Genomic DNA, 21,692 nt, shown 5'->3' with positions numbered 1-21,692 from the left:
AATATGTAACGACCTTAATCCAAAAAGTCATGTCTACTGTCTTAACATCTTCTAGCGATAGGGGTGGAAACGGTTCAGTTCGATTCGATTTGACAAATCGAACCACATATATGCGGTTCGATTTTAAATTCGGTTTTGGCATTTTAAAAAATCCATGTTATATTATTTTTTAATTAAAAAATGGGTCGATTCGGTTTGGTTTTAAATTCGGTTTTGTTCTTTGAAATAAAAGTGGTTCGATTTTAAATTCGGTTTTACTTTATATATATATATATATATATATTAGTTAAAAACGGTTCGGTTCAGTTTCAAATTCGGTTTCGAAAGTGAAACCGAATTGAACCGAATTAATTTGGTTTCAAAATTTCTTCAAACCGGATTAAACCACATTTTTCGGTTTCACTGAGTTTTCAGTTTGGTTTTTAGAAATGGTTCGGTTTTTTGCCGTTTGAATGACCACCCCTACCTAACGACCACTGAAATTCGAATAATGACGTCTCAAAGATTGAATGGTAAAATACACATTTACTGAAAATATAGGAGGAAAAGAGAAAAAGTAAATATTTTTTTCAATAGCTCTATTTATATATAGATTTTGGGACTAATTTCAAATGGAGAAAAATGAACAAAAATATTTACAATAGCAAAGTATCATAATCTTGATAAATATTTTTAGCAGTTTATCATTTAAAATAATTTTTTTAGATTTTTTTTTCTAAATATATTTTGATTTTCTTCCCTAATAAACATTTTCTTAATACATTCCATAATAATTTATATGGATTATATAGATTATAGATGATAGATTTTAAAGAAATAATCATATGTATGGCATTGCCACGATAGCTACCATAAGTCCTTTTCCTCCACTCAACCTGACAACTCCCTTCTATAGGAATGCAAGCCTCCCGAGTCTCTCATCAGTCCCCCTTCGGCCTGCCCCTAATCCCAATTCTCCCAAAATCTTCTTCACTGTGAGAGAGAAGAATCCGTCTCACCCCGCCGGAATCAGAGCCCTCACTCATCGGAGAAGAGGATTAATCCCTTCATCATGGCCAAGAAGCGGAAATCTATCGCTACCAGCCTCGACGAGGTAGATCGGACCATGTACGCCTCTTTTTGCAGTGCGGCCAACTCTCTCTCCCAGCTTTACACCCAGGCTATGAACCACCAGAAGCTTTCTTTCCAGGCCGGAGAACGTCACGCCATGGTGTGGAATTTCATCTGTCCCCTCCTTTCCCCCTTTTGGATTTTATCACGATTTTATGTTTTCTTTTGTGTGCATGAAATTGATTTTTTTAGACGTGGTTTTTGGTTGTTCGTTCTTCCATCTCTATTTGTTATGAGTTATTGTTTTGACGATTCTGGGTTTCATGCAGTCTGAGAATTTATATAATTTAAATCGTGAAATACGATGGAAGTATAGAATGCCCGTATTTGTCTGTCTATTTGGCTACACTAATTTTTTTTTATCGTTATTTGTTCTGCCTTGTACAATTTGATTCTCGATGGAGAATTTATATCGCTTGTGCATTGCGATGAGGGGGTCTGTTTATGATTAACTTTGCTAAAGGGATGGCTAGAATCGAATGTTCTATGCTGTCCTTTTATTTCAAATTTGAATGTTTTGCATTTATCCTTTGTTTTTAAGGATGTTTGATGGTTAGGCTAGCAGAACAGGGATGCTATTGTATACACTCTTATGGATGCAAGAGCAAGACATTGTTGGATGATTATATAATGTGAAATAAAACCAAACTTTGATTTCATGTAAAGAAAAATCAAGGTCTGTTTAGAAAACTTATGGGGGATAATTGCTACTACTAATGCTTATAGTTGAATGGGTGAATTGACATCTCCTGATCAACGAACTTATGGGGGATAATAGTTTGACTTTTTTTCCTCTTTTAATCGTTTTATGGCATTGGTTGTCTACTGCTTTTTCTTGGTATAAAACAAAGCACCTTTTCATTCAGTTTAGCTTATCTTTTCTCGTCAGTAATTGGTGCTCGCTCATGTGATCACCTTTTGGTGTTTAGGGTTCTCTCCTAATTTCATTTTCCAATGAAATGTTTCTTTTACCTAAGAAAAACAAACATTTTATAGTTTTTAAAACCATATTCTCAACTTTCTTAGAAACCCTACAAAAAATTGAACTTAGTATTTTGTGCATTGGATTTTTTCTGGTTTGGTTATTTTTTGTCTTTCTGTGTGACGGTGATTCTAGTCCTTTTAATGGAAGTACTTTAGGAAGATACAAACAATCAATGAAAGGTCGTTTCTTATAAGGGAAAAAAAAGATAAGTCAAACAACCAAAGACAATGGGATTGAATATCATAGGAATACCAGGAAAAAACCATAGTTGATGAACTTGTTTGGCTTTTTGTTATGAGAGGATCAAATTAAGAGAACATAAATGGATTTCCTATAGCTTTTCTCTCTTACTTTTCTACCTTTGACATTCTCAATGCCAAGGTTCTTCAGATCAATATTTTGAAGGCTTTGGCTAATGATTGAGAAGCATTACAAGATATTGAATGAGAAGGAACAAGAGTATGACAACATTATTCGAGTAAAGTGGTGGCCTCAAGAGGTCTTAGACAGGGAGACCCTCTATCCCTCTTTCTATTCCTTCTGGTGGTGGATGTCCTTCGTAGATTCGTTTATAACTGTGTTGATGGTAATATTTTTGAGCCCTTCAAGGTGGGGAAGGACAGGGTGGCCTTATCCCACCTTCAATTTGCCGATGATTTGATGTTTTTCTGCTTTGGTAAAGAGGATTCTTTCTTAATCTTAAACCACACCTTAGGCTTTTCTAAAGATATGTCTAGGTTGAGATCAATAGGAGCAAATGTTGTGTTATGTGGCTCAACTGTGAGGCCGAAAAGCTTAAGAGGTGGGCGGAGATGGTGGGTTGTGGCGTTGGTTGCCTCCCTGCATCCTATGTTGGTCTTCTTCTGAGAAGTAATCCTAAGTCCTTATCTTTTTGGAATCAGGCAGTGGATAAAGTAAAATGAAGACTTGCCTCTTGGAAGAAAGGTTTCTTTTCTAAAGCTGGTAGACTTACCTTAATCAGGTCTGTGTTGAGTGGCATTGTAGTTTATTATTTTTCTCTCTTCAGAGCTCTGAGGGAGGTTTGCAAGCTTTTGGAGAGGATGATGTGGAATTTCCTTTTGGAAGGTGAGGAGGAAGGAAAAGGTAAGGGGTCGGGTCCCATCTGGTTAGGTGGGAGATCATTGTGATGCTGATTTTGGGGTGGTGGCTACAAATTAGGAATTTAAGGTTTTGTTAGCCAAATGGTTGGAGAAGTTCCACCTTGATTCTAATTCCCTTTGGCATAGGATCATTGCTAGTAAACATGGACCCCATCCATTTAAATTGTTGATGAAAAGGAGGTTAAAGGCACCAACCACATTTTGTGGAAGAATATTTCTAAGAAGCTCCCATCTTTTGTTCACTTGGTCCATTATGTGGTGGGGGGAGAGAATGACATGAATTTTTGAGAAGATCAGGGGGTAGACCCCTTAACTCTCTATTTTCTCATCTTTACCATTTATCTTCTCTTAACAACTGTCTTGTGTCTTATTTCTTGGTTTGGTATGGGAGCTCTTGTTTGTTTTATTTCGGGTTTAGTCGTTCTCTTTCTGATAAGGAAGTGGCTCTGTGGCCTTTTTTCTTGTCTTTGCTTGAGCGCCACTCTTTTAGGTGTGGGAGAAGGGATTTAAGGGTCTGGAATCCCAATCCTTTGGAGGATTCTCGTGCAATTCTTTTTCTCGTTGTTTGTTTGACCCATCTCCCCTAGGTCAGTCAGTCTTTTCAATACCTTGGAGGATTAAGATCTTGAGAAAAGTGAAGTTTTTTACTTGACAAGTCTTGCATGGTTACTTTTTATGGATGGCTAGGGTGTGTGTTGTTCTTTGGGTCTTGTTGGGAGAATGTAATAACAGGGTGTTTAAGAGGTAAGTGTGGGACTCTTTTGATGTTTGATCCCTTGTTAGATATCATGTTTCTCTCTAGGCTTCAATTTCAGTGACCTTTATAACTATTCTATAGGTTTTATTTTGCATAGTTGGAGTCTCTTCCTTTGGAGGGATTCCTCTCTCTCTTTTGTTGACTTGGTTTTTTGTATGCCTTTATATTCTTTCACTTTTATCTCAATGAAAGTCTTGTCTATTAAAAAAAAAGACACCCTTTGGAATGACCCCCCAAGATCTTTAGTGATTGAAGAAAACATTCCAACTCTGACTAGTCATCAAATTGCCACAACCTCTTAGATCTTACTAAAGGGGATAAAGGATGAATCTCTTTGAGTTGTATTCCACAAACCTTAATTAAAGATGAAAACTTTGGAGGAACTGGGAAAGCATTATATCTGAGAGTAATGGTTGAATCTTGGACATCATCCTTAAATAATGCCGTAAAAGCTTAGTAAATGAGTCCACCATATAAAGATCTTCAAACACTCCAAAAAAGCTTTAGGCTCCAAATTACTCGTACTAATTTTAGAATCTCCTTTGGAATAAACAACGTGAGTACATGTAATGTAGAAGGAATAACTTCCATAGGAGGAGAGCTAATAACGCCTACAATCAAGTTAACGTTAGAACAGGCTGATGGAAGGATTGAGAGGAACAAAATGCTTGTTGATTCGACTCATGGTCTCGTGACAATATCTCTTGCTTCAAAGACACTGACAATCTTACACAAGATTCTTCCAAAATATCAACATTAAAATCCAAGTTTTCATGAAGTAGAGAGGGAACCCTATTTTGTGCATGAAAAAGAGGAAATGGTTCAACCTTATGAGAAACTATGGAAACCCGAGGGGCATTGGGAATTAAAGGTTGAGATTGCTTGTTTGACAAAGACTGTTTGGCTGGCAAATTATCAAAAACCTCATTTGATGCAACAAACTCATTAATAGAAGCATGTAGAACACTGGAATTCAAATCAGCAGGCTGTATAAAATCCATATCTTCACCACTTGTTGGCTGGTCATTGTGCTGAAAAGCTGGATTAGGAGATAAAAGAACATCAAGGGTGAAAATTTCAAGCCGAATTGTCATGCTTAATTCCAGCCAAGTTCTCCGCTTTGATTGAAAGATGTGGTTTTCGGATGGAATCAATTCCTCCTCGTTCTCCTTCAGCTAAAGCATAGCTTGGTGGTTTTGTCTAGGAATTGAACTATTTTTGTGTTCCCTTTCCAAAGCCTTTGAAGATTTCTCATCCAAGACATCAGTCTTAATTGGAAGGCCTTCATCTTCCCTCCATTGAAGTCTTGTATAGTCTTTTTATTGCTGGTTGTACTCAGTTGTAGTTATCCTGTATTAGTTCAAGCTCTTATATTGTTTTGATTTTGGCTTTGTACTGGCTTTGTACTGGTTCCTAGTTGTTCTTGGAACCTTGGTCTTGGTTAGTTCTTTACTTTATTGGAAATGACGAGTTCTAAAGGTGTGTCAACCTAGTTGAGATGTTCGGGTACACTCATTCATCCTTTCATTTTAGATTTGTCTCTTCATTGTATTATTGTTCACTATGTATTGTCTCATTTCATTATCTCAATGAAGATGCTCGTTTCCTTTTTTTTTTTTAAAAAAAAAAACTGAACTATTTTTGTGGATTTCTCGTGTTTATGTGCCCAAGCCTTATTGTTTTGTCCTTAAGAAAGTTGCGTTTTTTCTCCTAGTAGTTGTATTCTTGGAACCGACAGTTTAAAAGTTGGTTTGTTTTGTGGTTTGAGCCTTGCACTTCTGGCCTTATTGGACATCTTACCTCGTTCGCTCATCAGACTTTTGTCAGCTTTGGCTTTTCAATTTATGTGCTCTCTAGTTTTGCTTTCCTTTTTGGAGCTGGTTTGTTAAGTTTTAAGAGTTAGCTTTTTGATATCTTCTCCTCTTTGTATCTCAATAGTATTTTTACTCCTTTTGTTTCTCTGTATTTTTCTATCCTCTTGAAGATTATTGTATCTTTGAGCATTTGTCTCTTTTCATTTTATCAATGAAAAGTAACATCCTTCAAATACTTGGCAGTGAACAAATTGAACCCTTCATCTTCTATGACCTGATTTATCCTTTTTAAATCCATAGGGTTTTAAAAAATGTGAAGCAGATAAATCACCTTGAATAATATTTGGAGGATCTAATGAAGATATAACACCAAAAAGAAGAGAAAAATCACCAAACTTTGCATAAAAAATCTCAACTTCAGGTGAAATAAATTATAAACCCACAAATTTTTAACTTCAATTTTAGTCATGTGATAGTCAACGAAATTGAGGTATTGGAAGAAATGTGAACCTATCCTTAATGTTGGCCAATAGCTTCAAAGCAAGATCTTTTCCAATAAGGCAAAAGAAAATTTTTCAAAGAAATTCATCCACCATATCCTTCAATTAGCTTCAGGCGAGAAGGCTCTTCTTGAGACCAATTTTCAAATTTTAGGTGAAAATTCCCACTTTGTCTCCACTTACCATCAAACTCCAAATCTAGAAGTTCATCCTTCTGTTTCAATAATGCTTTATCATCCATAATGAGCTAACAATCTAGAAGTCACAAAAAGTGGCTGAAAATTCAGATCAATAACATCACTGTCTTTTCATATCCAAAAGAAGAAAGGATCTTGAGAATTTTCTACTACTTTCAACTTATGAACTCTGGAGTCTGGATGCATCTTGTTCTGAAGAGTTGGGAGAAAGTCATTGTCATTTATCATTTCCCTAAAACCATTCAACCTTTTATTTTATTGATGCTAGCAGGAACTTGCCCAGTCTTTCTTCCTCCCGTGGAAGGCCAAATAGAGCATTCAAAATGTCAGTCAGAAGATGATTTATATTTGGACTAGTGAATGACATTGAAATCATCCTTAAATTTCTTTTTGAAAGGAGCCATGAACGGGAAGATGAAGTAATTCAACCATAGCACATACCAACCTACAAAGAAGAGGAATTGAAATAGGAACATGTTATTTTCCATCTCTTCCATAAAAATTATGCCATTATCACCCTAAATACTGTAGAAGATGTTTCAAATGCAACAACTTCTCGTTTTCATAGTGACAAAGTTGAGATCTGGAAAAAAAACCAAACAAAACTGGGAGAAAATCCTTTGTACCATAGTCCTAAGTAGGATTGTGAGTAAGTGCATCGAAGGCAAGGTCATTGAGCCTTTAAGGTGGGGGTGGATAAGGTTCCCCTTTCCCATCTTCAATTTGCTGATGATACGCTCTTCTTTCGCTTTGGTAAGAAGAGCTCGTTCTTATTGTTGAATCATATCCTTGCCTTTTTCAAGGAAATGTTGGGGTTCAACATCAATAGAGGGGAGGAAACTACTCGAGGTAAGTCTCTCTCCACTCTCTCTCCTCCCTCCTCTCTCCCCTCTTCCCTCCTCGCTCCGACCACTCTCCGGTGGCCTTCCCCCTACCCTGCCATCCTCTGGAAATTTACTACCATTAGTGCCATTCCATGGAAGTTGAAAGCTGTAAAGTGAATGGATATTTCTTTTGTATTTGATCTGAATCCGGTCAGTTCTACATTGAGGATTTGGAGGCTCGTATGATCCTTCCCCTCTCAAGAATGCAACTAAAATGGTTTGTGGAGCAAGCCTGTACTCTCTTTTAATGAATAATAAAGGCTTGTTTCCCTTTCAAAAAGAATAAACATCAATAGACGGAAATGTGGTTTTATGGAAATCAACTGAGAGGGGTAAAAGCTTAGGAGATGGGCCGAGTGGGTTGGGTGTGATGTTAGTAGTTTTCCCCCCTAAAGCAGACAAACTTACCTGGATCATATCTGTCTTAAGTGGTATTCCTATTTATTACTTTTCCCTTTCAGGGCCCCATGCGAGGTGTGTTAGGGTTTGGAGAGGTTGATGCGTGACTTCCTCTGGGAAGGGGTTGATGAAGGTAAAGGCGAAGGTTTGCACTTGATTGGGTGGGAGATTATCGAGAGATTGGTTTCCTTGGGGGGTTTAGAAATTGGGAATCTTAGTATGCATAACAAAACCCTTTTAGTCAAATGGTTATGGCAGTTTTCCTGTGAGCCCAATTCTCTGTAGCGTAGGATCATTGCAAGTAAACGTGGCCCTCATTTTTTTGAGTGGTTGTCTAAAGAGATTAAAGGTATGATAGCCCAAAAAATGTGCTATCTCGCTCTGCTTAAGTTGTTAGTGTGTTTAATGTATTTATTTAGTGTTTTTATAGGTTTCGGGCACCTAGAAGGTAGAATCGACCATTATGAGCCATTCAGGACTAATTTGGAGCAATTAGGAGCGAATGAGCAACTGGGCTTCAAAGGAGCAAAAGTGATGAAAATGCCCTTGGAGGCGCAGTAGTGCCAACGACCAACGCTTTTTCCAGAAGCATCAATTTCGGTGTAGCACTGCAGCGCTCCAAATTTTGATGGAAGAGAAAGGTGCCCGTGTGTTAGCGCCGTTGCGTGTGAGTCCTGCACTGTGGCAAGGGCCATGAGCGCTATGACGCTGTCCCTTGCGGCGCTGCCGCGATTGTATATAAGCGAATTTTAGTTTCTAGGTTAGAGAGGAGGAGAGAGCCAATTTTGAAAGCTCCAAGCTTGATTCAATGGATGTTGTATATTTTGGCATCAATGGATGGTTGAAGGCCCAAACGTCATTTGAGGTTTGTTGGGCATTTTCTATGGATTTTATGAGATTTTGATGTATCTTTTTGGGTTTTTCTGTTTCTTCTTTTCTCTTCCTCATTTGAATATCTAGAATGAGCATGCGGGTAGATTAAATTGACGACTTAATCATTAATACTTGTATGTTCGTTCGCCCATGCTATGTATGTTTTAGATATCCGTAATTACATCTGAAGCATGCTTAATTTGAGTAGCAATAGGTTTTAGTTATGCTATGGTTCGATTGCTAGGATTCTAGGATCACTTGGTAGCAAAAGATAACGAAATCTAAGGAATGAAAATATGTTAGGTTAGATTTGACCAATTTAACACTAATCAATCCAAGAGCTTAATGCGATTAGCTAAGTAAATAGACTTGTGTGACTACTTAGTTAATTTAGGAATCAATATCATGTTGGTTTCCCTTAGGGAGTTTGTCTGAATTTCTGTACATTCGATTGGTCTTGAGAAGTAGATAACCCATGAATATTTACATGATTAATCAATGAATTGGTCCATAGATAGCTCAACGATCTCTTAATTGGTGAAGGTAATCTCATGTTCGCTTTCTCTCTTTCTCAATCTATTTTACTTTCCGCATTTTAAAATCTTGCATTTAGTTTTCCTGTCAAACCAAACCAATTAAAACTCCCCGTTTTTACTACTTTCCAAAGATTTATTTAACTTAGAGAGACTCTCTTAGGCTCCCTATGGTTCAAGTGATTCTATCGCTTCCTCATTTTTTTTGGGTGGTTGTCTAAAGGGATTAAAGTACACGTCGGAGTTTATGGAAAGATATTTCGAAAGAGCTCCCTTCTTTTATTCATTTGGTTCGTTGTGTGGTGGGGGATGGGAGCAATACTTACTTTTGGGAAGATCATTGGGTGGAGGAGAGACCTTTTTGTGTTATGTTTCCTCGATTGTATCACTTGTCGTCTCTCAAAAATCATTTTGTTGTCAATTTTTAGTGTGGTATGGGAGCTCTTGTTCCTTTTCTTTTGGGTTCTGTATTCTCTTTCTGATAGAGCCATTTAGGTTGGGGAGAAGGGATGTCAAATTTTGGAGCCCCAATCCTTTGGAAGAGATCTAATGCAAGTCTTTCTTTCATTGTTTGGTTGATCCTTCACCCTTAGGTGAGTCGGTCTTTTCGGTGCTTTGGAGGATTAATATCCCTAGAAAGGTTAGGTTCTTTACTTGGCAGGTTCTTTACGGCCATGCTAATACATTGGACAGGCTTGTCGGGAAGATGCCTTTGCTTTTTGGGTCTTTTTGTTGTATTCTTTGTCAGAAGATGGAGGAAGACCTGGACCATGTTCTTTGACACTGTGACTTTGTGAGTGGTATCTGGGATTCCTTTTTCCAGACGTTTGGAATGTTGGTATGATGAGTGTTTGTCATAGAGATATCAGTGCTATGATTGAGTAGTTCCTCCTCAATCCGCCATTTGGTGAGAAAGGTTGATTTCTTTGGCTTGTTGGAGTGTGTGCGGTTTTATTGATTTTGTGGGGTGAGCGGAACAATAGGGTGTTTAGGGGGAGTGGAGAGGGATCATAGGGAACTTTGGTCCCTTATCCGTTTTCATGTTTCCCTACTTTGAAGACCTTTTGTAATTATTCTATAGGTGTGATTTTGCATAGTTGGAGTCCTTTCTTGTAATAGGAGTCCCTCTTTTTTGTGTGCATGGTTTTTGTATGCTCGTGTATTCTTTCATTTTTTCTCAATAAAAGTTATTATTATTTTTTTTTAAAAAAATGTTTAACATTGGGATTGAAAAAGGGGGTGTTGGAAAAACTTGTTAATAATTTCTAGAATGAATCTTTATGATAAATTGAATTGCAATTGTTGATGCTTCAAGGGATGTAATTGATGAGAAACATACGCTTAGCCTATTTCATGTGGACAAATCTTTGTTTAGATGTAGACCACAAATCTTTGTTTAGATGTAGAAATCAGAACAAAGTTGATTGATTGTGAAAGATGAAAGTCTTCAATGTTCGTAGATGTTTGTCTAAGTGGCTATAATGTTTTTTACCCTTATTTGGTCTGCCTTGTACCATTTGGAGATGTCAATCCCTGCCATCCATTTGGGTTCACTATTTGGAGTCCTTTGAGGTTTCTTTGGCTCAGAACAAAGATTTGATGGAGGAGGTTGTGTTGTTCCCTCCCTTATGAGCTAAGGGAAAAGTTTTTTGGAATGCTTGTTTCTATGCGTTTTTATGGGGTATTTGGCTTGAGAGAAGCAATAGAAAATTTAATTTTTAGGGGGTTGAGCCTTGAGAGGTCTTGGAAGTAACTTTGGATATTGGATTCAACACCTCTTTGTGAGTTTTTGCTTCTTTAAGATTTTTTGTAATTATCAGGTAGGTGTTATTCGTCTGGAGTGGAACCCATTTTTGTAGGTTTAGACTCCTTGTTGAGCTGTTTTTTTGTATATCCTCATATCTTCTTTCATGTTTCTCAATTGGGAATCCCCGTAGTTACTTATTAGTTGTAAGTGGACTAGTGCGGACCAAGTGCTGGGATTAGCACTTTTATTCGTAGGCTGGTTTGTTGTTTTGTTGGTGGAGATGTGCTCTCGTCAAAATTTGGTCTTGAGGCTCTTGGTGGCTATATGGCCTTATTTATTTTCTTTTCTTTTTAGTTTGGGTTTATCATGGGCCATGTCTTCTGGATTTATTGGGATGTTTTATCTCCCTTGTTTTATTTGCTTTACTATTCTCTCTTCCTTTGGGGAGTTTTATTCTTGAGCATTTGCTTCTTTTTATCTACAATGAAAAGGTTGTTTCTTGTTTAAAGGAATTTACAAAATTGCATTGTCTTCTTTAGTTCTAGTTTTGTTAGTGTGATAATATCTATACAAATTAGGTCGTTAATCTGCTTTATAAACATTTGTAACCTTACCTGATGCTGTTTTCAGGAAAAGCTTTATCAGTGGATGTTTAGACAACAAGAAGGTGGATCTAGAGTGACAACCGCTGATGTACTGAATTACATACGGGTTGGTTTGCATTTTTCTTTTGTTTTCGTCTTTGTTTGAACATTTGAGTTAGTTTATCTTCATGTCGAGGATCCCACATTGAAAAAATCAAAGGTCCTCCTTATGTTTATAAGATATATGAACTACTCCTCTTATTACCGATTGGTTTTGAGATATGTGTTTTTGAAAAAAAAAAAAAACAGAGAAGGAGGTCATGTGTTCAAACCCCTACAATGTTATTTCTTCCCTAATTAATATTAATTCCCACTTGTTGAGTCTTCTACATATTTCAAATCCACAAGTGAGGAGTGCTAGAGTGTTGATATTATATTAAATTCACCTCTAGCCATCAGCTTATGCTTTTGGGTTAATCGGTAATTTAACATATATTTAAAGTTTTCTTTAAACAAGACTGGAAACTTTTTGTTTGTTTGTTTGACAAGAAACAGAAAGTGATGTATTAATCACAAAAGGAACAGCTTAGGGCTGAGAGGCTAGAAGCCCCTTCTCAAAAGAACTAACAAAGCCCCCCAATTGTAGAGGATTTGAGCAACACTGATTACAAAAAAGGAACCTTGTGTCTAGGAGTCCATAAAGAGGAACTAATTTGTACAATATTACAACTATTAACAAAGAGCAGGGACGTATCTTCAAAGGTTCTTCTATTACATCCTCCCTTTTCCCCAGCCCTTAAGCTTTTCCCACTTTTTTGTTAACGTGTAATCTAGTTTCTTATAGAAAAAAATCACATCCTCCCTTTAGAAGCTCAATAGAACTTGAATAGAAAATAACTAAAAGGCACCTCAACTAGAATTGATAACATAAGTCTAACACAATTTAGAGAATGTAGACCAAAAATGTCATAAACTATTTGATGATCCGCTTTACTCCCAAGTTTTTTTAAAAAAACAAACCTGTGTTCTAGGAATCGAACTCTGGTCGCCTGGATACTTAAGTTCAATCCCGTGACCACTGAGGTAAGCTCCCTTTTTGGTTCACATCCTCCCAAATTAGATGTATTTTTCTCAAATGAATTTGTTAATGATATATGATTAAATTTGCCTTTACCCACTCGCTTAAGCTTTTGGGTCAATTAAGTAGAAAAGAAAAATCTTAAATCACCAATTGACCCAAAAGCCTAAGCTGGTGGGTAAAGGCCAATTTAATTATATATCACTAACTGAATTCTTTTCAGCTTCAAAGTGATGTCCTCTTTGTAATTTGTGTATTCATTATTCTCCAAGCAATCTTTGTATGATTTAGATTGCTTTTGTTTCTCCTTCCTAGAGTTGTAGCCTTACTTTGTTTTTTTTTTTCTTTGCTTTATTTCATTCCTTCAGGAATTTCTTTGAACATTTGTGGTATCTTTTTATTATATCAATAAGAAGTTTGTGTTCCCCTTCCTAGAGTTGTAGCCTTTCTTTGTTTTTTTTCTTTGCTTTATTTCATTCGTTCAGGAATTTCTTTGAACATTTGTGATATCTTTTTATTATATCAATAAGAAGTTTGTGTCTTGTAAAAGAACTTTTTTAAAGGAAACTTTAGAATATATTAATGCAGATTAATCAAAACAAACAAGGGGATGAGATATCCCTTCAAGCTCTAAAGGGTTATAAAGAGGACTCCCAGTTGGTCTAATATGAACAATATCATAATTACTGAAGGGTTTAGAAATATAACATCAGATGGATGCAAGGAGCCCAAACCAACAAAATGGCTATGATAGAAGACTATTGATGTTAGTAGAAGATCGTTTTGGTGGTTTTTTTAGATAAAAGGCTACAATATTCGTTTATTAAGTTCTTGTATATTGCACAAATTTATGCCCCTTTAATGCATCTTCAATGGATGACACTTTGTCATTAGCAGCTTCCTCGTATGTGGGCAAAGTTTTGAATTGACTAGGCTTGCTAACTTCACTAAATTAGGTTTTAGGAGGTATTGTTCATCAACGTGTTTTGTGGGCCTAGCTAGTTGTAAAGTGGGAGCTTGGCTTGCAACCTATATGGGACTTAAGTTTTGCATAACAAATTAACAATAAGACCCATTGTCGAGAACTTAATAAATTAACAAGGGGCATAAATTTGTGCAATATACAAGAACCGCACACTTGGAGTTGATCAACTCCTCACATCTCTTCTCCTCTCTTCAACCTCAACCTAGTCGTCTTTGATGTTGTTGCTACTGTTCGTTCGCTGTCACTCGGTTAGTCCCCAAAACCCCCAACTCGAAACCTAACTGGCCTTCAGCCGTCAGTCATATTATTCGTCAGCGTTGTTGTGTGCCCTCTTAGCCGCCATCGTCATCATCATCATTGTCACAACATTTTTCACTGATGTCAACACATTGCTTAGAGTCTCCGCCTCTGTCGCTCAAGTTTTGCAGCCTCAGGGTGTCCATTGTCTACTTGGTCCCTTCACCATCCTGTGGCATTGTGTTCTCAATTTTTTGAGCTTCCAGGGTGCCGTATACTGTCCACTCACGTTTATGTTTTGGTTTTCATTGTTGATCAATTGTTTGGTTATTGTAAAGCTCATTTTTTCATTGTTAATTCTTGGTGTTCGGTGTCCCATCTGAGGTATGTGTTAAGTAGATGTGTGGGGAAAAGGTTTTTTCCCTACTTTTTTGATTAGATTAGACAAGGATTTTTTTTTTTTTTTTTCCAGATCAAATAAAAGGTTGGTTGTCGCTTCTTGTCCATTTCTGTCCATTGTTGGCAACTTGCTTGGTTCGAAGAAGATTTAGTTGACCTTATGGAGTATCCTATGCGAGATCATTTTTTAGACAAGCTAATGGAGAATTTGGGATTTGTAGATTAATGAAGAAGTGGAATCTGTTTGGTTGGCCTTTTTAATGTATTTCCATTAGTTCTTTTGGTAAGAGAAACTTTTTATTGGTTCTAATTGGTATGGGGATGGACTGTATTTTGGGATATGATTCATGATGCTTTGATTAAACATCGTGTTGATGGGATTTGTCAAAAAATTATTATGGATTTAGATTTTTACATTGATGTGGCAAAAGAAAGGAGAGGAAATTTTTCTGGGCAATGGTTGTGTGTGCTATTTTGTTGGGGCTTTGAGGAGAGAGGAACTATAGAACGTTTGGAGGAATGAAGGATCATCCTAACGATTTTTGGTCCTTTGCTAGGTTCCATGTTTCATTGTGCGCTTCAATTACTGTCCTTTTTGTAATTACTTGTTTGGTATTATTTTGCTTGATTTTGAGGTTATTCCTTTAGGCTGCCTTCGTCTTTTGTGGAGCATTTTTTGTATGCTATCAATAGAAAAGGAAAATCTCTTTTATACTATCAATAGAAAAGGAAAATCTCTTTTATACCCTTGTTTGTATATATGTACATATATTTTCTTTTTCTTTTCTCTTCTCTTCTCTTCTCTATGGAAGCTTGGTTTTTTAGTCTTTTTTTTCATTTATTCAATGACAAGTGTTGTTTCTTGTCAAAAAAGGGAAAAGAAAAAAAAAAAGAAAAGAAAAAAAGGAGGTCTATAATGGTTTCTTACATGATGATTACAAAAAAAAGTCACTTTGGAATTAGAAAAATCCTTTGATGTGGAACTTGATCAATCTTATGGATGATAATATCCTTACTTTGAAAGGAAGATATGAGGATTATTAGAGATATTGGACAATAGAAGAAATTTGGATCTTTCCACGAGAAAATTCAAGATGGGCTGTTGAGAAGCATGGTAGGCCTTCATTTCCTATCAGTTTTGGGGGTTGGGTTGAAATTCCGGACTTACCTCTAGATTTTTGGACTCGTGGATGTTTTGAAGCCATTGGTTATCATTGTGGCAGCCTTAAAGGAATGCAGTTAGAGGAAATGTTTGCTGTTTATTTCCAGCTTTTATTGAAATTACAGATAGAGTGTTTTTGTTCGTACGTGCCTTCACTTTTGTCCTTAACTTCCTCTGATCTGGATTTAAATAAGGATTTTAACTATTTGGACTATCTTCGACTCAGGAATTTTGGAAGATGAATAGTTGCCCATTTCTCCTTTTTAACCGTTAAACAAAGAAGGTCAACCGGATTAAAAAAAATTAAATGATCGTGGACATTCTTCTCTCACTGGTCAATTGGCAGATGATATTTAAGGTGTTAGTATTCAGAATTTAATGATCTTCAATCAAACTATTCTACCCTTTGCCTTTGTGATAAACTTAATATGACTGAGAATTTTGTGAAAAGATTATAGCAGTTCAATTGAACTAGTGATGAGAGTTTTCTTGAAAGCTGATTTGTTATCACTTTATCGTATGGATGAAAGGAATTTAAGACATAAAAGTAAACTAAATTGGTTGAGTTTGGGAGACGAAAACTCTAAGTTTTTAGCAAAGAAGAGGAGGAATCTGATTTCAGAATTGATTAATGACCAAAGGCTACCAACAAATTCATTCAAGGAAGTTGAAGACTTCATTCTGGGCTTTTATGCTTCATTATACTCTAAAGATCCAGGCATTAGAGTTCTTCCCCTCAATCTGAATTGGTCCACTGTCTCTTGAATCCAGAACACTTTGCTGGTTGCTAGATTTACCCAGGTGGAAATCAGAAATGCTCTGAAGTTTGGAAAGAATAAAGCTTCCAGCCAGATGGTTTTACGGCAGATTTTTTCCTAAAATTCTGAGAATACTTCAAAGATAATTTTGTGGAATTTTTTGAGATTTTTTATGTCTACGGTAGATTAAATTCTTGTATTAAGGAGAACTTCATTTGTTTGATTAAAAAAAGGAAGACACTATCTTTGTAAGGGATTTTAGACCAATCAGTCTAACCACAATATCTTACAAAATTATAGCGAAAATGTTAGCCGAGCGTTTAAAGATATTTATGCCAAGCATAATTGCTCCTACATAGAGTGCTTTCAATTTCATTGGGGAGAGAGAAATACTAGATCCAATCCTTGTAGCCAACGAAGTGGTTGAGGAATATTGTTCCAAGAAGAAAAAAAGGATGAATTCTTAAACTTGATCTAGAAAAAGCCTTTGATCGGATTGATTGGGTCGTCCTCGAAAAAGTTCTTGCTGGAAAAAACTTTGATCCTAGATGGATTTCATGGATAATGGGATGCGTTTCTGGTCCATTATTTTCAATTTTTATTAATGGAAGACCAAGGGGAAGAATCAAAGCTACAAGGGGCATTAGACAAGGGGACCCTCTCTCACCTTTTCTCTTTCTGTTAGTCAGTGAGGTTTTGAGTTCTTTATTGGCCAGAGTTCATGAAAAAGGCAAATTTGAAGGTTTTGTGGTAGGGAAAGATAGAGTTCATGTCTCCATCCTTCAATTTGCCAATGATACCTTATTTTTTGTAAATATGAAGATGAAATATTAGAATCTTTAAGAAAGACTATTGATTTCTTTGAGTGGTGCGCGGGGCAAAAGGTTAATTGGGAAAAATCTGCTTTATGTGGTATCAACATTGATGACAGCAAGCTGTATGCAGTGGCGTCCAAGTTAAATTGCAAGGCTATTCACCTCCCTTTTATGTACTTGGGTTACCTCTAGGTGGTTTTCCAAAACAAGATAATTTTTGGCTTCCGGTGGTTGAAAAAATTCAAGGAAAATTGGAAAAATGGTAGAGATACACCCTCTCTAGAGGTGGCCGTGCCACTCTTTGTAAGTCCATCCTTTCTCATATCCCTACTTATTAATATGTCAATTTTCTTGATGCCGGAAAAGGTAGCCCTAATTGTGGAAAGGTTATTAAGGTACTTTTTTGGGAAGGACATAAAGGAGGCAAAACAAATCATTCCCGGGGGAGGTCCGGACCCATTTTTTTCTGATCCTTCGATAAAAAGATTCATTCTCTTCATAAAAAATAGGAGGTAGAACCAATAAATATTTCTTTTTCGATTCATCCCTGGAGTTGAATACCTCATTCAAGAATTGTTTTTAAAGAGTCTATTTCCAAGACTATTTAGTTTATCCCCGAATCCTAATGGTCCTGTCTCCGATTCTTGAGATTCCTTAATCGCTTCTTGGTCAATTAATTTCAGAAGGCTGTTAAAGGAGGAAGAATGCATTGAATTTCAATCTCTAATTGGAGTTGTTGCAGCAAAATCAATTACACAAATTGCTGATAGGCGAAGTTGGGAGTTAGAAAATAATGGAATTTTCACGGTGAAATCCTTTGTAAACCATCTCTCTAAAGCTTCCCCTATTGGGAAAAGATTGGATTCTGCACTATGGAAAACCAAAAGCCTGAGGAGGATTAACATCACAATCTGGATTATGCTTAATGGTCTCCTCAACTGTGCAGCTGTACTGCAATCGAAGCTTCTCTCACTGCCTCTCTCCATATGTTTGACCCATTTGTTTGGCAGATTCAGAAGACCTACAGCACCTTTTCTTCAACTGCCGATATGCTCAAAACTGTTGGTATCTCTTATTTGATTTTTTCAATATTAGTTGGAGTTTTGGTAATATATTCAAGGCTAACATGGAACAGCTTCTCATCGGCCCCACTTTCAAAGAAAAACCAAGATTGATATGGACCAATGCAGTGAAAGCTTTGCTAGCAGAATTGTGGTTTGAAAGAAATCAGCGCATTTTTTCATGACAATGCTTCACCTTGGATGTCCCGCTTCGAGGCTGCTCAACTCAACGCTTCTCCATGTTGTTCTCTTGCTAAAACCTTCAAAGACTTCTCCATCCAAGACATCAGCCTCAATTTGAAGGCTTTCATCTTCCCTTCACCTTAGTATTATCGATCAATTTTGTTTTTTTACAGGATTGGCTGTTGTAGTTATGTTGGACTTAGTTTATGAGTTTTGTTCTGTTGGTTTCTGTTCTTGTTGCTTGTAACGGATCCTATCTTATCTTGAATCCCAGTTTTTGGATGGTCTTGCTTGTAACGGATATGATGAGAGTGCTACGGAGGTGTCAAACTAGTTGAGATGTCCTAATGCACTCGTTGATCCTTAGGATTCAGTTTTGTCTCTTCATTGTACTATTTCACTCACTTAATATTGTCTCATTTCATTACCTTAATGAAGAGGCTCGTTTCCTTTTTTTTTTTTTAAAAAAAACATTGAACTATTGTGGGAAGAATAAGGATGTTCGCTAAACAATTACGAGAAGGATAAGGTGGCTTTCAAGGCTCAAGAAAAGCATCCTTTGGAGAACAATTAGGCTGAATTCTCAAGTGTTATGGATAGGAAGAATTCATCATATAATAAAGCTTAACTATTTTTCTACACTCGTGAAAAGAGTTGTGAATTCAATTCTAGAAGACTTGCAAACTCCAAATTTAGACTTGAAGAAACATACACGAGTTATTTGAGTTCTTTTGCAAAAAAAATTCTCCAACTTTTATGGAAATTTTGAAACAAGATCGCGAGTCTTTCAATTCAAATCTTCTGAAGAAAGATGCTCCTTTTTTGCTTCCTAACTTATCCTTTGGTATTATTAATTCGATTAAAGGATTTGAAATGAATTCTAGTGTGATTGAGAGGATTTGGATAAGGTCTGTTATTAGTTTGAGTAGTTAGGAAGGAGGATCCAATTAATCACATTGATATGAGAATGTTACTCCTGAAGAAGATGCATATCTAGAGGATGTGGGTGTCCTATTTTATATACAATTTTTCTCCCTCGCTCTATGGCAGATAATCACAAGATTCTAATCAACAATGGCATCTCTCAAGTAGATGATAAAAAAGAGACTGGAAAGGGGACTTCTCCTTCTAACCTACATTTGGACATGATTCCTTCCCCTCCATCCGTGTATCTGAAAAATTCTTGGCTCTTATAGAAGCTTGTGGCTGGTAGGGGATCAAAGAAAAGCCATGCATGACCTCAGTAGTATTATAATTCTTCAAAGACTAGTGATCTGGGGCATTTGCGTTCTTGGCTTTAGCATTATTGCTGAAGTTGGTTCCCTTGGCTTGTGTTACAATATATTAATGAAATGGCCTGTTTCCGTTTTAAAGAAAAAGTTGCTTCATTAGTTGGTTTTGGTATTAATAATGGAGGTTGCTTAAGAGGTGATTGCAAAATTGGCTCCATGGGTGTGGCTAGAAGAGCTGCAGTTTCTCATGGTTTTCTTAAGTTCTCGTTGAAACATATTTTATTGCATGGTTTTTCTGTTTGCTGGTTGTTCTCTAAGACTTTAATCTGCTTTTTCATATGGGAGCTGCCTTATGGAAGCTCCCCAATTTTCAGAGGGATTTCTTTTTCCTTGCCCTTGCATGGATCTAGCTGGATTGTTTTCTTTTTCCTTTTGTTATTTTTACTAGTTCTTTCACCCCCTCATAGATTGAGCTTGTATGAGTTGAACATAAGTCTCTTTTCCTTTATTCATTAAGAAGCTTCGTTTTTTTTTTTTTTTTTTTTTAAAAAAAAACCCCAAGGAAATGTAAGAGAGTATGAATCATAGAACTCTAAAGGGTGTAGTACATTGGCTAAGGATGTTCTTGCAAGCCTCCCACTGTATTTCCTATTGGTTTTTAAGGCTACTATCTATGAATCATGGATGCTCTACTTAAAAGGGAAGAATCAGTGTTAAACATGTGTCCGAAATGAAATTTGCATGTGTCTTTTATGTTTTTCCCCCTCAACTTTTTATACGTGGATATTTGATGGATATGCCACAAGACACGGGAATTTTAATCAAATTTATCTGAAGCCGAGCACAAAAAGGGAAACCCAAAGGCCATTACCAAAAGGAAAGTATGAAGTCGAAACCCTATTCTTCCGAAACTCAACTCTGAGAAATGAGTAGTGTTAAAATTCTGAAAGAACAGTATTACTTTACCTAGTAGAAGTTCTAATCTTATGGTTGCTTAAAAACAACCCCCCTTCATGGAGGAATATAGAGGGACACAACTAATAAAAGATGTCTTGAATGGGTGTTAAAGTTTTGCTTTTTTAAAATAGAACTGTAATTTTGCCTAGGGTTCAATGAATTTAGCGAGGGGTTTTGCTTGATTTTATCTTTAGCTGTATGAGTTTTCTGAATTCTAGTCTGACTCTGCAGAACGAGTTGGATTACTGTGGAGAGGAACCGTCAATGTCCCCTAGACCAGCAGTTCACCAACATCAACATGCTCAACCAACGATGCAGTTCACAAACTCAAGCTTTCCAGCCTCGGGTCTTTCTGGTCAAGCAACTGCTGGACAAGGAAGTCGAACCGAGCACTCTGATAATCATTCCAAAAGTTCAGTCTTCTCAAATGCTCTGTCTAGCCCTGTTCGCCGGAGTTTGCAACAGTATCACATTGCTCAGGAAGCTCACTACCCAAACAGTGGGATGTCGGGAGGAAATGGAGTCACTCGAAACAATGAACCCAACTTTCTTCAGCATCAAAACGCTGACCCTAATTCAGTCAGCTCTAATGATTCGTCGATGGACATGCATGCCGACAGTCCTGCACATGATTCACATTACTGATTTCAGGGAATCGTCAATCGTTTCTAAGTTTTATTAGCCTGTGAAAACATGCTCAAGTTCCTGGCTACCAATGGCGTTTACTTTCTTTGTTGGAAATTTCGTTAGGTCTTCTATCTGTAAAGGGTTTCTTTTATAACAGAACCTGGAAGGGAAAAAAAAGGAAGAAAAAAAGAAAAAAAAAGAAAGAAAACTTTAAGTTGCCAATACCGTTGTTTTTGTCATTTATTATGCTGCTTCAAACAGTGCTTTGTTTCCCCACTTTTTTTAGAACTGAATATTATCTCTGTAGATTGGCAAAGTGTGTGGATCTGCTGAATGAGAAAATATAGAATATGGTTCAGGTTTCATTTGCTCTCTCATATTGTCAAAACCCATAGTCCACTATTTCAAGTTTCTCAGCAAAACTCTCATTTTTGAAGATGCATTTTTTTTTTTCTTTTTTCTTTTTTTGGAAGTAGGGATTTATGGTCCTAGATTTTAAGAAATTTTCTTTCTGGAAATCGCTTTTCTCCTTCCATTTTGGATTGGAAGTCCCTTTCTTTATTTTATTTATTATTATTATTATAAGAAAGATTTTCAAAAGTTGAAAAATAAGGAAAAATATTTACATAAATAGCAAAATTAATTATTTTCTCCTTCTCCATCTTCCGGCATCTCCTTCCTCTTCTCCTCTTTC

The 21,692-nt window shown here is 36.6% G+C and overlaps 1 protein-coding gene across 1 annotated transcript; it reads left to right on the top strand.

The window, feature by feature from the left end:
- The first annotated feature begins 847 nt into the window (after window positions 1–847).
- On the top strand, window positions 848–21,363 carry LOC120085990. Its single transcript, XM_039042359.1, has 3 exons — window positions 848–1,210; window positions 11,551–11,631; window positions 20,603–21,363. Exons 1-3 carry the CDS (start codon window positions 1,052–1,054, stop codon window positions 21,014–21,016), a joined length of 654 nt encoding a protein of 217 aa, XP_038898287.1. The 5' UTR covers window positions 848–1,051; the 3' UTR covers window positions 21,017–21,363.
- Window positions 21,364–21,692: the final 329 nt, after the last annotated feature.

This window comes from Benincasa hispida, chromosome 9 (genome assembly GCF_009727055.1).
Source record: "Benincasa hispida cultivar B227 chromosome 9, ASM972705v1, whole genome shotgun sequence".
In the NCBI taxonomy this organism is placed as follows: domain Eukaryota; kingdom Viridiplantae; phylum Streptophyta; class Magnoliopsida; order Cucurbitales; family Cucurbitaceae; genus Benincasa; species Benincasa hispida.
The sequence above is the reverse complement of the archived record's forward strand: the minus strand, read 5'-3'. Positions and strand labels throughout refer to the sequence as shown.

Excerpts from the sequence above, each read along its gene's own strand:
- LOC120085990 (XM_039042359.1), top strand. The coding sequence starts at position 1,052 with ATGGCCAAGAAGCGGAAATCTATCGCTACCAGCCTCGACGAGGTAGAT. Across the intron at positions 1,211-11,550 it reads CCGGAGAACGTCACGCCATG|GAAAAGCTTTATCAGTGGAT; the intron begins GTGTGGAATTTC and ends TGCTGTTTTCAG. Across the intron at positions 11,632-20,602 it reads ATGTACTGAATTACATACGG|AACGAGTTGGATTACTGTGG; the intron begins GTTGGTTTGCAT and ends CTGACTCTGCAG.